This window comes from Petromyzon marinus, chromosome 55 (assembly GCF_048934315.1).
Source record: "Petromyzon marinus isolate PM22_M1 ecotype Great Lakes invasive population chromosome 55, UKy_Petmar_22M1.pri1.0, whole genome shotgun sequence".
NCBI classification, from domain to species: domain Eukaryota; kingdom Metazoa; phylum Chordata; class Hyperoartia; order Petromyzontiformes; family Petromyzontidae; genus Petromyzon; species Petromyzon marinus.
In genome coordinates, this window is record NC_133721.1 from 11351636 (window position 1) to 11364945 (window position 13310).

Sequence of the window (13310 nt, forward strand, 5' to 3'; positions counted from 1 at the left end):
TTACCATCATCATAATCACCATGATCATCTCCCATCACCACCCTCATCATCATCATCATCATCTCCATCACTTCCATCATCATCATCACCATCACGACCACCATCAACCCCAAACACTCATCGCTGCTCATTACCCCCCAATGAGCTCGCACCAATTCCGGGGTTCGGTGTCGGAGATGAGGTGGGGGCGAGGGTGGGGGTGCACGAGGCCTTGGGGAGGTGGAGGGGGTGGGAGCAGGACTGGGGGGGGGAGCAGGGCCAGAGGCGGTGGGGGGGGGGAGGGGGGTGCTCGCGAGAGGGGAGCGCCTACCCGCAGCTGCTTGGCTTTGCGCACGTTCTTGATGAAGCGCCGTCCCATCTTCTTGGCGTACCACACGGACGCCAGCATCTCGACTGCCTCCGCCGCGCCTCGCAACGCGACGGCGGTGAGCGGCGAGCGGCGCGGCGAGCGACGCTGGCAGAAGGAAGGAGGCGACCGCGAGACCCAACCAAGCACGGCCCCCCACTCGCCCCTCCTCTTCCTCTCTTCCCTTCCTTCTGTCTGTCTCTCTCTCCCCTCCTCCTCTCTCCGAACGAGGACCTGCCTCAGCGGCGTGCAGAAGCGACTGACTTGGTTCTGACGCTAATCGTCCTCACATCCTCCCCCCTCTCGCTCGCTCTCGCGCTCGCTCTCCCGCACGCTCTCGCTCGCTCTACCCCGGCTGAGCTCTCAGCTGCACAGAAACTCAGCCACCCGGTGTCACTCGACCGATGAGCGACACGGGGCGAGTGCCCGCCCTCACACCCTACCTGCTGACTCACCCACTCACCCACTCACCCACGCATCCACCAGCTCACCCACGCACCCACCAGCTAACCCCGCGCACCCACCAGCTCACCCGCGGACCCACGAGCTCACCCACCCACCCACCAGCTCACCCACCCACCCACGCACCCACCAGCTCACCCACCCACCCACGCACGCACCAACCAGCTCACCCACCCATCCACGCACGCACCAACCAGCTCACCCACGCACCCACCATCCACCAGCTCACCCACCCATCCACCAGCTCACCCACCCACCCACCAGCTCACCCACGCACCCACCCACCCACCAGCTCACCCACCCACCAGCTCACTCACTTAGCGATGCTACGCGCGTGCGCCGACACACGCAGCTCGGTGGCCGAGCGGCAGCAGCGGCGGTGGTGCCGCTCAACCGCGCTCATTGCACACCCCACGTCTCTCTCCCTCTCTCTCTCTCTACCCCCCCCCCATGTCTCTCTCCCTTCTCTCTCTCTCTACCCCCCCCCATGTCTCTCTCCCTCTCTACCCCCCCCATGTCTCTCTCCCTCTCTACCCCCCCCCCCATGTCTCTCTCTCTTCTCCCTCTACCCCCCCATGTCTCTCTCCCTCTCTACCCCCCCCCTGTCTCTCTCCCTTCTCCTCTACCCCCCCCCCATGTCTCTCTCCCTTTCTACCCCCCCCCCCCCATGTCTCTCTCCCTCTACACCCCCCCATGTCTCTCTCCCTTCTCTCTCTCTCTGCCCCCCCATGTCTCTCCCTTCCTCCCTCTACCCCCCATGTCTCTCTCCCTCTACACCCCCCATGTCTCTCTCCCTCTCTACCCCCCCATGTCTCTCTCCCTCTACACCCCCATGTCTCTCTCCCTACACCCCCCATGTCTCTCTCCCTCTACACACCCCACGTCTCTCTCCCTTCTCTCTCTCTCACCCCCCCATGTCTCTCTCCCTCTCTCTCTCTCTGCCCCCCCATGTCTCTCTCCCTTCTCCCTCTACCCCCCCCCCATGTCTCTCTCCCTCTACACCCCCCATGTCTCTCTCCCTCTCTACCCCCCATGTCTCTCTCCCTCTACACCCCCATGTCTCTCTCCCTCTACACCCCCCTGTCTCTCTCCCTCTACACACCCCACGTCTCTCTCCCTTCTCTCTCTCTCTACCCCCCATGTCTCTCTCCCTCTCTACCCCCCCCCATGTCTCTCTCCCTTCTCCCTCTACCCCCCCCCCATGTCTCTCTCCCTCTACACCCCCCATGTCTCTCTCTTCTCCCTCTACCCCCCCATGTCTCTCTCCCTTCTCTCTCTCTACCACCCCCCATGTCTCTCTCCCTTCTCTCTATCTACCCCCCCCCCCCATGTCTCTCTACCCCCCATGTCTCCTCTCTCCCTCTACCCCCCCATGTCTCTCTCCCTTCTCCCTCTAACCCCCCCCCATGTCTCTCTACTCCCCCCCTCATGTCTCTCTCCCTGTCTAACTTATCTCTCTCTCTCTCTTGCACTTTGAATTATCTCTCTCGTCTCACTCACCTATCTCCCCGTCTCTGCTCTCTCTCCCTCTTTGAGTCTTCTCCCTTTCCTCTCTCTGTCTCGATCCCTCTTACATCTCTCCCCGTCGCTGCTCTCTCCCTGCCTCACCTCTCTCTCTCTCTGTCTCGTTTCTCTCACCTCTCTCCCTGCCTCTGCTCCCTCTCTCTCTCTGTCTCGTTTCTCTCACCTCTCTCCCTGCCTCTGCTCCCTCTCTATGTCTCTGCTGACGAGGTGTTATAGTTTTTGGGGCCGTGACACCGAGGATTTGTGTTACTTACGGTGAGCAGCATAATTCTATTTAATTTCAAACTCTCTCTCTCTCCATTCCTTCCCTCTCTGCTCTCTCCAATGCTCTCTCCTCTCTCTTTTTTTACGATGAGAGGAAACAAGAAGATGCTCGGTGTAGTCGGCACTTTGCTTCGTTCATCATTTCGGTTTTTTTCAATGCTTTGCATTATGTAACCCCCCCCCCCCACCTCTTTTTAAATGAAAGATTTCACGAAAGATTTCACGCTCTGCTCTCATCCTTCTTACCCCTTCCTCTCTCCTACCCCCTCTCTACCTGTTTTCTACGTAATATTTGTAATAGTTTTATAACTACGACAAGTGCTGCATCTGCACGTAGTCCTTCTCGCAGTCCAACGGCCTCCGACGGGTAGCTCATATCTGCATGCAGAGCTCTCCGTCATCTGCCACCGAGCACACGGCCTCCTCCAGCTGCCCACTGCTCCTTGAAGGCCGGCACGGCGTGGGTCAGCCGCGCATGGCGGAACTCCGGCCCACACACCCTGGCTCCAACCAGAGCGCGGAAGATGCCCAGGCTGCTGGCTGGACGTTGCCCCTCCAGGGCCACCTTCCTCGCCCTGTATACGGCGAGCTTGGCGTGGCCGAAGAGCACGTTGACTAGCCCCTGAAGATGTTGGGGTCCGTCGCCCTTCGGGTATCCAAAGATGAGGACCGTCGGGGAGAAGTGGAGGCTGAACCTTAGGAGAATGTTTCTCAGGACCTTGAACAGCGAGTCCAGGCTCTTGCACTCCACGTATTGGTGCGCCACCATCTCCACTTTACCGCAGAACCGGCACTCCGGGGACGTGAAGCTCTCTCTACTCTCTCCCTCTAACTCTCCACTCTCTCTCTCTGCTGTTTTTTTCTGCTTGTTCTCTCTCCATTCTCTCTCCTCGCTATTATTTCTCTCGACTCCCTCAATCTCTGCTCTCTCTCTCCCTCTCTGCCTCTCTCTCTCTCTAACTATCGTAGTTTCACGCACGACTCTCTGTGCACCATAAACAACGCAACCGCGACACCCGTTCCGTCAACCACAACTCTCTCTCCCCTCTCCTCCACTCTCAGGTCAAAGCTAGAGAGCGAGAGAGATAAAGATAGCGAGGACAGAGAGATAGAGAGAGTGCAGTGAGAGAGAGACCAGGGAGAGAGAGAGACATCGGGAAGAAGAGAGAGAGCGTGGAGATACAGGAGGTGGTGATGATGATGTTAGTTTAACAGGTTTTCACGACCAATCCTATTCATACTTAAGGGGGGGAGTATTTATGTCGTTAATATGAAGTGGAAGACTCCTTCACAATCGCCCGATTATGCTGGATGTTGTTGTTATTGTGTGTGTTGTTGTTTTGATTTAAAGCTTTTGTGACTGCAGGGATTCATATTCTTGGTTCTTTCGATAAAGTCACGTAGAAGGGAAACAATAAAATAAAAAAATAATGTTATTTTATATTGTTATTATTTTATTGTTTCCCTTATACGTGACTTTACCGAAAGAAACCAAGAATATGTGTTGTTGTTGTTGTGGTTGCTGTTGTAATCACCAACACGAGTGATGTGTGCCGAAGTACTGTCGCAACAAATTGGCACGCTTTGTTTACGTGACAAACCCTCACGAATTGCCTGTGCCGGGTGGTGGGTGGGTTAACGACACATTGATATTGACGCGATCGAACTGCCGACAAAAAAAAACCCCACCAACCCATTTACTACGGACGATGTTGGCGTCTTGCAAGAGGGAAGTGAGAGGTGAGAGAAAGAGAGTGGGTCGAGGAGACGCCGTTTATTCGGCTTGACGTCAGCGGGAAATTATTTGCACAGATCACAGAACTCTCTCCTCCCTCCTCCTCCTCCTCTCCGCTTCCCGAGGAAGGAGGAGGGAGGAGAGGGAAGGGGAGGGGAGGGAGGGAAGGAGAGGGGAGGAGAGGGAAGGGGAGGGGGGAAGGGGAGGGGAGGGAAGGGGAGGGGAGGGGAGGAGAGGGAGGAGAGGGAAGGAGGGGGAGGAAGGGAGGGGAGGGAAGGGAGGGGAGGGAAGGGGAGGAGCTGAACAGGCACGCCCTATAAACACGCGGCCACTCACGCATACACTCACAGACAGTTACACACAAAAAAACAAACACACAAAGTTCTTCATCAACTGTTGGGGTAGCAAACTGTGAAGAGAGACGCCATCCACGACGGGGTGGTTGGCCAACACACCGCCCAGCCGCGTCTGTCTCCCCAGTGACGATGTTTACTACACACCGCACTAGATACTCATTTGAGGCTAAGTCGACCCAGGGGTGTTGGTGGCCGTGAACGGGAATCGAACTCGGGTCGCCGGGTTCGTAGCGCAGCGTAGCCCTAACAGCTACACCTACCGGTGGTGGAGTTGGGGTAGTGTGGGTGGTGGGCTGGTGGGGGGGGGGGGTGTTGGTGGTGGGGTGGAGGTGGTATTGGGGTGGTGGGTGGATGGTGGTGGTGGTGGTGGTGGTGGTGGTGGGTGGTGGTAGTGGTGGTGGTGAGTGGTGGTCGGGTGGTAGTAGTGGGGTGGTAGGGTGGTTGGGTGGTGGTTGCGGTGTGGTGGTGGTGGTGCTGAGTGGTGATCGTGTCCAGAATGGTGATAGTGGTAGTGCAGCGCTCAGCGAACTGAGATACGAACCCGGCGACCCCAGTCATATTCCGCTCACGGCCATTACAACCAGTGACGAATATCTGAATTGGTCCTGGGCCTCTCAGCCTCAAATAAGTACCTGGTGTTTAAATATCGCCACTGGGGAGACAAAGGCGGTTGGGCGTGTGCTGGCCACCCACCCCCTCGTGTGCCGTGCCGGCTTTCATAGGTGCTCGCTAACAGCACTTGCCCCAACAGTCTCTTGAGACTCTGCGGGGAGGCTTTGTCTGGTGTCCAACAGTACATCAGAATACACCTTTAAACCTACACACACACACACAACACCCTATAGCCTCCCTACACACACGCAAATATCTTCCCTATACCCTCAACAAACTGTTCGGGCAAGAGCAGTGCTGTTAGCCAGCACATATTAAGGCAGGCACACATACACACCTGTACAAAACAAAAACAAGATCCCCCGTATAGCCTGAACAGAATGTAGGGGCAAGTGCTGTTAGCGAGCACCTATAAATGCCAGAAACGGTACACGAGGGGGTGGGTGACCGGCACCAGGCCCGGCCGCCTTTGTCTCCCCAGAGGTGATGTTTACACATCGCAGCAGATACTCATTTGAGGCTGAGTCGACCTAGGGGAGGCCCAGAACCGGTTCAGTTAGTCATCACTGGCGTTGGCCGTCATCGAGAATCGAACTCGGGTCGCCAGGTCCGTAGCGCAGCGCTCCCAGTGTACACACACTGGTAAACCAACGTTACGACTTGCGCACACACACACACACCGCACTGGTACACACACACACTAATATATACATATTTCACCGCACATTTTCATGTCAAGCGGATAATTATTCTCCAATTGCGGCTCTATATTAAGCGCGCAGCGAGTACTTGATGATGCGTTGGACTTGAAATTCCAAGGAGTGCCGTGCGATGTCGGCTCACGGGAAGGTGGGCAATTTGATGGGGGTGGTGTGGCAGGTGATGTCAATGGACATAAAAGCCCCGAGTGACTTCACTCAGCCAATCTGCACGCGCGCGCGCGCCTACGCACGCGCGCGCACACACGGAGCACGCGTGCGTTCACACTGCACACACAGTACCAGGAGCCGAAGTGTAACATTCGTGCCATTAGCGAGGAGTACCTATGAAGGCCGGAACGACATAAGGAGGGGGATGGGTGGCTAATACTACGCACGCCCGGCCGCCTTTGTCTCCCTAGCGCGATGTTTACTGCACAACGCACCAGGAACTCATTTGAGGCTGAGTAGACCAAATGAGGCACAGGACCGGTTCAGACAAGCGTCACCGCTGGTAGTGACCCACAGTGTAACACAGTGACCTACAGCGACCACAGTGACTCACAGTGTAACACAGTCACCTACAGTGACCAACAGTGTAACACAGTGACCTACAGTGACCCACAGTGACTCACAGTGTAATACAGTCACCCTACAGTGACCCACAGTGTAACACAGTGACCCATAGTGCCCCACAGTGTAATACAGTGACCCACAATGTAACAGAGTGCAACACGGTGTAACACAGTGACTCACAGTGACCCACAGTGTAACACAGTGTAACACAGTGATCCACAGTGTAACACAGTGTAACACAGTGACTCCCAGTGACTCACAGTGTAACACAGTGACCACAGTGTAACACAGTGACCCACAGTGTAACACAGTGACACAGTGTAACACAGTGACCCACAGTGACCCACAGTGTAACACAGTGTAACACAGTGACCCACAGTGTAACACAGTGTAACACAGTGAACACAGTGACTCACAGTGTAACACAGTGTAACACAGTGACCCACAGTGAACCAGTGACCCACAGTGTAACACAGTGACCCACAGTGTAACACAGTGACCCATAGTGACCCACAGTGTAACACAGTGACCCACAATGTAACACAGTGTAACACAATGACCCACAGTGACCCACAGTGTAACAACAGTGAAACACAGTGACTCACAGTGTAACACAGTGTAACACAGTGACTCACAGTGAACACAGTGACCCACAGTGTAACCCGTGACCCACAGTGTAACACAGTGATCCACAGTAACCCACAGAGTAACACAGTGACCCACAGTGTAACACAGTGACCCACAGTGTAACACAGTGACCCACAGTGACCCACAGAGTAACACAGTGACCCACAGTGAACACAGTGACCCACAGTGAACACAGTGACCCACAATGAACACAGTTGTAACACAGTGACCCACAGTGTAACACAGTGACCACAGGTACCCAATGAACACAGTGACCCACAGTGAACACAGTGACCCACAGTGAACACAGTGACCCACAGTGTAACACAGTGACCCACAGAGTAACACAGTGACCCACAGTGAACACAGTGACCCACAAGTGAACACAGTGACCCACAATGAACACAGTGTAACACAGTGACCCACAGTGTAACACAGTGACCCACAGTAAACACAGTGACCCACAGTCAACACAGTGACCCACTTGTATGCACAGCTGATAGAGCCCCCCCCCCCCCTTCATCCTCCGCCGCCCTCCCCACCTCCACCCCCCACTCCTGATAATCAATATGGCCGTGTTCATCACAGATCCACTGCCCCAGGCATTCCACCACCGCAGCGTCGATATTGCCAGAGCACTGAGCGTTTCAACAGCACGGGGGAGCGTTTCAGCACCGCGAAGAGCGATTCAGAAACACGGAGAGCGTTTCAGCACCACGGCCAGCGTTTCGGCACCTCGGGGAGCGTTTCAGCACCACGGAGAGCTTTTCAGCACCACGGAGAGCTCATTACCCCGCCCTGCGGTGAACCCCGTGCCGCCTCCCGCTTAACGTGCAGATTGCGACGGCGCTCCCCAAGGGTCGCTTAGGGACCGCCCTCCCCCCCGCCCCCCTTGACCTCGGCACCCCCACCCCCACTCCCACTACCCCCACCACCTCTCCCACCCCTCTCACCCCCACCCTTCCCACCCGTCTCTGCAGTGGCCGTGCACGAGTTGACAATGCGTGAGGCACAGGCCGCTGCCACGAGGGCACGATGCATAGCCAGGTGCTATAGGCTGCCGCGGTGCTACGTGGTGAGTTAGAAGAGGGCAGCATAAGTACAACATGATTTGTTGTACCTTACTTCAAGGCGCCCCCCACCCCCAACCCACAACTCCCTGCCGTTCACCAAACACTGACAGGTGTGAAGTATGGTCAAATCACCCACCACGGGCGCGTACGGCACGGGGAGGCCGCCATCCAGCAGTTGACAAAGACAAAGCTCCCCCCTGTAGCCTACGCAGTTTAGCAGGGCAAGTGCTGTTCGCGAGCAGCACCTGTGAAGGCCGGCACAGCGCTGATGAGGTGGTGGTTTGGGCGAACACCGTGGCATGTTACGGTACAAAGCGCCTCGTACCCATTTAAGGCCGAGTCGAACTAGTGGAGGGCCCAGGACCGGTTTTGTTCGAATATTCGACGCGGTTTATTGGCCAGCGGAGCGGGAACCGAACCGCGTGGCGCGGCGCGTCACGGCGAGCATGGGCGACACTCTCGAGTCGGCGAGAAACACTCGCGGAATTCTAAACTCCACATTGATTTGCGTGGGCGGGCGGGCGGGGGAGCGAGCGAGCGAGCGAGCGGGTTGGAGTTGGCGGGGTGGGGGGTGGGGGGGATGCCACGCGGAGGTGGGGAGGGTGAGCGGGTAGGCGGGCCGAGCGTGTGGACGAGCGGGCGAGAGGAGCTGGAGGGGAATTCAAACGAGTGGGCGAGGAGGAGGTGGCGCGGGTTGGAGCGAGTGGGTCGGGCGAGTGTGCGGGGTGGTGGAGCTGCGGGGTGGTGGAGGCCGCCACGGCACACGAGGGGGTGGGTGGCCAGCACCACGCCCGGCCGCTTTTGCCTCCCGAGTGGCGATGTTTTAGACACCGCACCAGGTGCTCGTTCGAGGCCGAGTTGATCTACCGGGAGGCCCAGGACCGGTTCAGCTAATCCTGGTGTTGGCTGTGAGCGGGAATTGAACTCTGAAACCGCTACACTACCGCTCCCCACTCACTCGGTACACACACACACTATTTTCCCAACTAGCACCACTTGCGGCCGCATTTGTCTTCCTAGCACCAGCCGCTACCGTCACTACCCTCGCCACCAATCAACCAGCATCACCACCACCACCACCACCACGGGTTCCTACTGTAGAGCACTAATTCACAGCCTTAGGGGATAACCACACACCGGCTCGAGACAGCCAACACGCTGCCAGACCCACAGCTTGCAGAGGGGGCGAAGATCACAACGACGAGTTCGACTCCAGATCGCAGCAGCCCCGACTGGGCGTCGGAGCTCGTCCTTTTATCTTCCACAGGGTGGCCAGGCTCCTCCCATCGGCCCCCAAACCCCTCTGGATCCCCCAGAGGGCTCCGTGTCTTGCCCACAGGTGCAACTGGTAGAACGGGCTGCTACCCCTAATCCTATAGTTTACCAATCTCCCAGCGGCACGCGCTGCAGTGACTCATTCAATGTCACTACACTACTGCCACCTGTCAGCACCATCACCACCACCACCACTCAGCATCACCACCACCACCACCCAACACCACAATCTCCCACCACCACTACCGCCACTACAGGTGTGGGCTTGCCATGCTCCACACGTGGGAGTGGGGAGAGACACGGGCTGAGTGGAGGCAGGGTGCCGTTGTCGTGACGACTGCACGTTTAGTGGTGATTAGCCGTCACGACTCCACAATCAGAATCACAAGCAGCAGCAGCAGCAGCTACAACCAACGCAACCACCGCCGCAACCACCAATACAAACACGGCAAACCACCCACCGCATTAACCGCCGCAACTACAACAACCTCAACAACCACCACATTCACAACAACCACCGCTATAACCATCGCAACAACGGCAACCACCGCAGCAAATGTTGCAACCGCTATCGGCTGTTATCGCCGGAAACATCACCACTACGTGCACCACCATCATCATCACGACCATCATCATCATTGCCACCACCAGGTGTTTTATCATCATCGCTACCACTATCATCACCATCACCACCACCATCATCATCATCACGACCATCATCATCACCGCCACCACCAGCTGTATTATCATCATCATCGCTACCACTATCATCACCATCACCACCACCATCATCATCACGACCATCATCATCACGACCATCAGCATCACCGCCACCACCAGCTGTATTATCATCATCATCACTACCACTATCATCACCATCATTATCATCATGACCATCATCATCACCGCCACCTTCAGCTGTATTATCATCATCACTACCACTATCATCACCATCACCACCATCATCATCATCACGACCATCATCATCACCGCCACCACCAGCTGTATTATCATCATCATCACTACCACTATCATCACCATCATTATCATCATGGCCATCATCATCACCGCCACCTTCAGCTGTATTATCATCATCACTACCACTATCATCACTATCACCACCATCATCATCATCACGACCATCATCATCACCGCCACCACCAGCTGTATTATCATCATCGCTACCACTATCATCACCACCACCATCATCATCATCATCACGACCATCATCATCACCGCCACCACCAGCTGTATTATCATCATCGCTACCACTATCATCACCATCACCACCATCATCATCATCACGACCATCATCATCACTGCCACCACCAGCTGTATTATCATCATCATCGCTACCACTATCATCACCATCATCATCACGACCATCATCATCACCACCAGCTGTATTATCATCATCGCTACCACTATCATCACTATCACCACCAATCACCTAAGATAAAGTTCCGCAGAATGCCACTTGAACACAATTCCTGAACTCTTAGCCACTCACTGAAATGTTCATTTTAGTGAGTGGCTAAGCGAGTGAGTTGGTGGCGGCGTGAGTGAATGACTGAGTGGGTGACTGACTGAGATATTTGGCAAATGAATGAGTGAATTAATTAATGGGAGGGTGATTTAGTGGGTCATGGGTTCGTGAGCGGGTGAGTGAGTGCCTTGGCAAATGAATGAGTGCATTAATTAATGAGTGGGCGAGTGAGTAGTGAGCGAATGAGAGCGTGGGTGGGTTTGTGGCTGTGTGAATAGCTGAGCACGTGAGTGGGTGACTGAGTGAGTGATTGAGTGGATGAATATGTGAGTGAGTGGCCAAGTGAGTGGGTGAGTGAGTGGTGGATTGGGTGGGTGAGTGAGTGGTGGATTGGGTGGGTGAGTAAGTGGATGAGTGGGTGGGTGAGTGAGTGGCTGAGTGGGTGGGTGAGTGAGTGGCTGAGTGAGTGAGTGTGCCGTGCAAGCCTTGATCACGTGCTCGCTAATCATCACTTGCCCCAACGGCCTGTTAAAGGCTACACGGCGGATCTTTGCCTTTGTATTCTGTGTGCGTGTGTCTCTTTTGCCCCTCTCTCCCACGCGCTCTCTCTGTCTCTCTCTCCCACGCGCTCTCTCTGTTTCTCTGACGACAGCGCTGGGATGGACGAGGCTGAGCCTTGCCGCAGGAATGCCGCTCGCTAATTGGCTACCTGTTGCCTGGCAAGGGAATCCCACTAACGACTAATTAGGACTGCCCACACACACACACGGGCATAGCTGGTGAGTGGGGGGTGGGGTATGGGGGGGCGGGGCCGAGGGGGGGGGGAATCGGGAGGCAGCTTGCAATAAACGATGTAATAAATAATGAAACGTAGCGTTTTATTTATTTAATTGCAATCAAAGCGGCGATTAGCACGTGCGCTAATTGGCCGTCACATCAAAGAGCCAAGCATAAAAGGTCCACCAGAACCACCAGAACCACCCGACCATCACCACTCCCACCACCACTCCCACCACTACCCCCCCCCCCATCACCACAACCCAAACATTCGCCAACCACGACCCCCCCACCACTACCACCCCCCAACCACCACCCCCCCACCACCACCACCCCCCCCACCACCCTACCACCAACCCCCCCACCACCCTACCACCACCCCCACCACCACCCCTCCACCAACACTCCCCAACCAGCACCCCCCCCACCACCACCCCCCCCCCCAACACCTCAACCACCCTACCACCACCCTACCTCCACCCCCACCACCCCACCACCACCACCACAACCCCACCACCACCACCCCCCCCCCACACCCACCACCGCCACCACCCCAACAACACCCCAATCACCCCACCGCCGCCCTCATCATAACCGCCCCACAACCACCACCCAACCATCACCACCCCACCACAACCACTCCCCACCACCCTACCACCACCACCCTACCACCACCACCACCACCGCACCACGAACACCATCCCCACCAACTGTGTCTCAGTGTAGCTGTAGAGGCGACTGTGTCTCAGTGGAGCTGTAGAGGCGACTGTTGTCTCAGTGTAGCTGTAGATGCGACTGTGTCTCAGTGGAGCTGTAGAGGCGACTGTGTCTCAGGGTAGCTGTAGAGGCGACTGTTGTCTTAGTGGAGCTGTAGATGCGACTGTGTTTCAGTGGAGCTATAGAGGCGACTGTTGTCTCAGTGGAGCTGTAAATGCGACTGTGTCTCAGTGTAGCTGTAGAGGCGACTGTGTCTCAGTGTAGCTGTAGAGGCGACTGTGTTTCAGTGTAGCTGTAGAGGCGACTGTGTCTCAGTGTAGCTGTAGAGGCGACTGTGTCTCAGTGTAGCTGTAGAGGCGACTGTGTCTCAGTGTAGCTGTAGAGGCGACTGTGTCTCAGTGTAGCTGTAGAGACGACTGTGTTTCAGTGTAGCTGTAGAGGCGACTGTGTCTCAGTGTAGCTGTAGAGACGACTGTGTCTCAGTGTAGCTGTAGAGGCGACTGTGTCTCAGTGTAGCTGTAGAGACGACTGTGTCTCAGTGGAGCTGTAGAGGCGACTGTGTCTCAGTGTAGCTGTAGAGCGACTGTGTCTCAGTGTAGCTGTAGAGGCGACTGTGTCTCAGTGTAGCTGTAGAGACGACTGTGTCTCAGTGTAGCTGTAGATGCGACTGTGTCTCAGTGTAGCTGTAGATGCGACTGTGTCTCAGTGTAGCTGTAGAGGCGACTGTTGTCTCAGTGTAGCTGTAGAGGCGACTGTTGTCTCAGTGTAGCTGTAGAGGCGAC

General features: G+C 56.0%; 1 protein-coding gene across 5 annotated transcripts in view; it reads right to left on the minus strand.

Annotated features, from left to right (window-relative positions):
- LOC116954417 (disks large homolog 1-like) overlaps positions 1-13310 on the minus strand; it is a 157061-nt gene that overhangs the window by 107697 nt on the left and 36054 nt on the right. For 2 of the 5 annotated variants that reach the window (XM_032974914.2, XM_032974912.2), the window contains exon 1: positions 311-786. The exons of the other annotated variants lie outside the window; for them this stretch is intronic. In XM_032974914.2, coding sequence (XP_032830805.1) covers positions 311-388 — 78 coding nt within the window. In that variant the 5' untranslated portion in view covers positions 389-786. Of the gene's footprint in view, positions 1-310; positions 787-13310 lie in introns of those variants that run through there. 5 annotated transcript variants of the gene reach the window in all.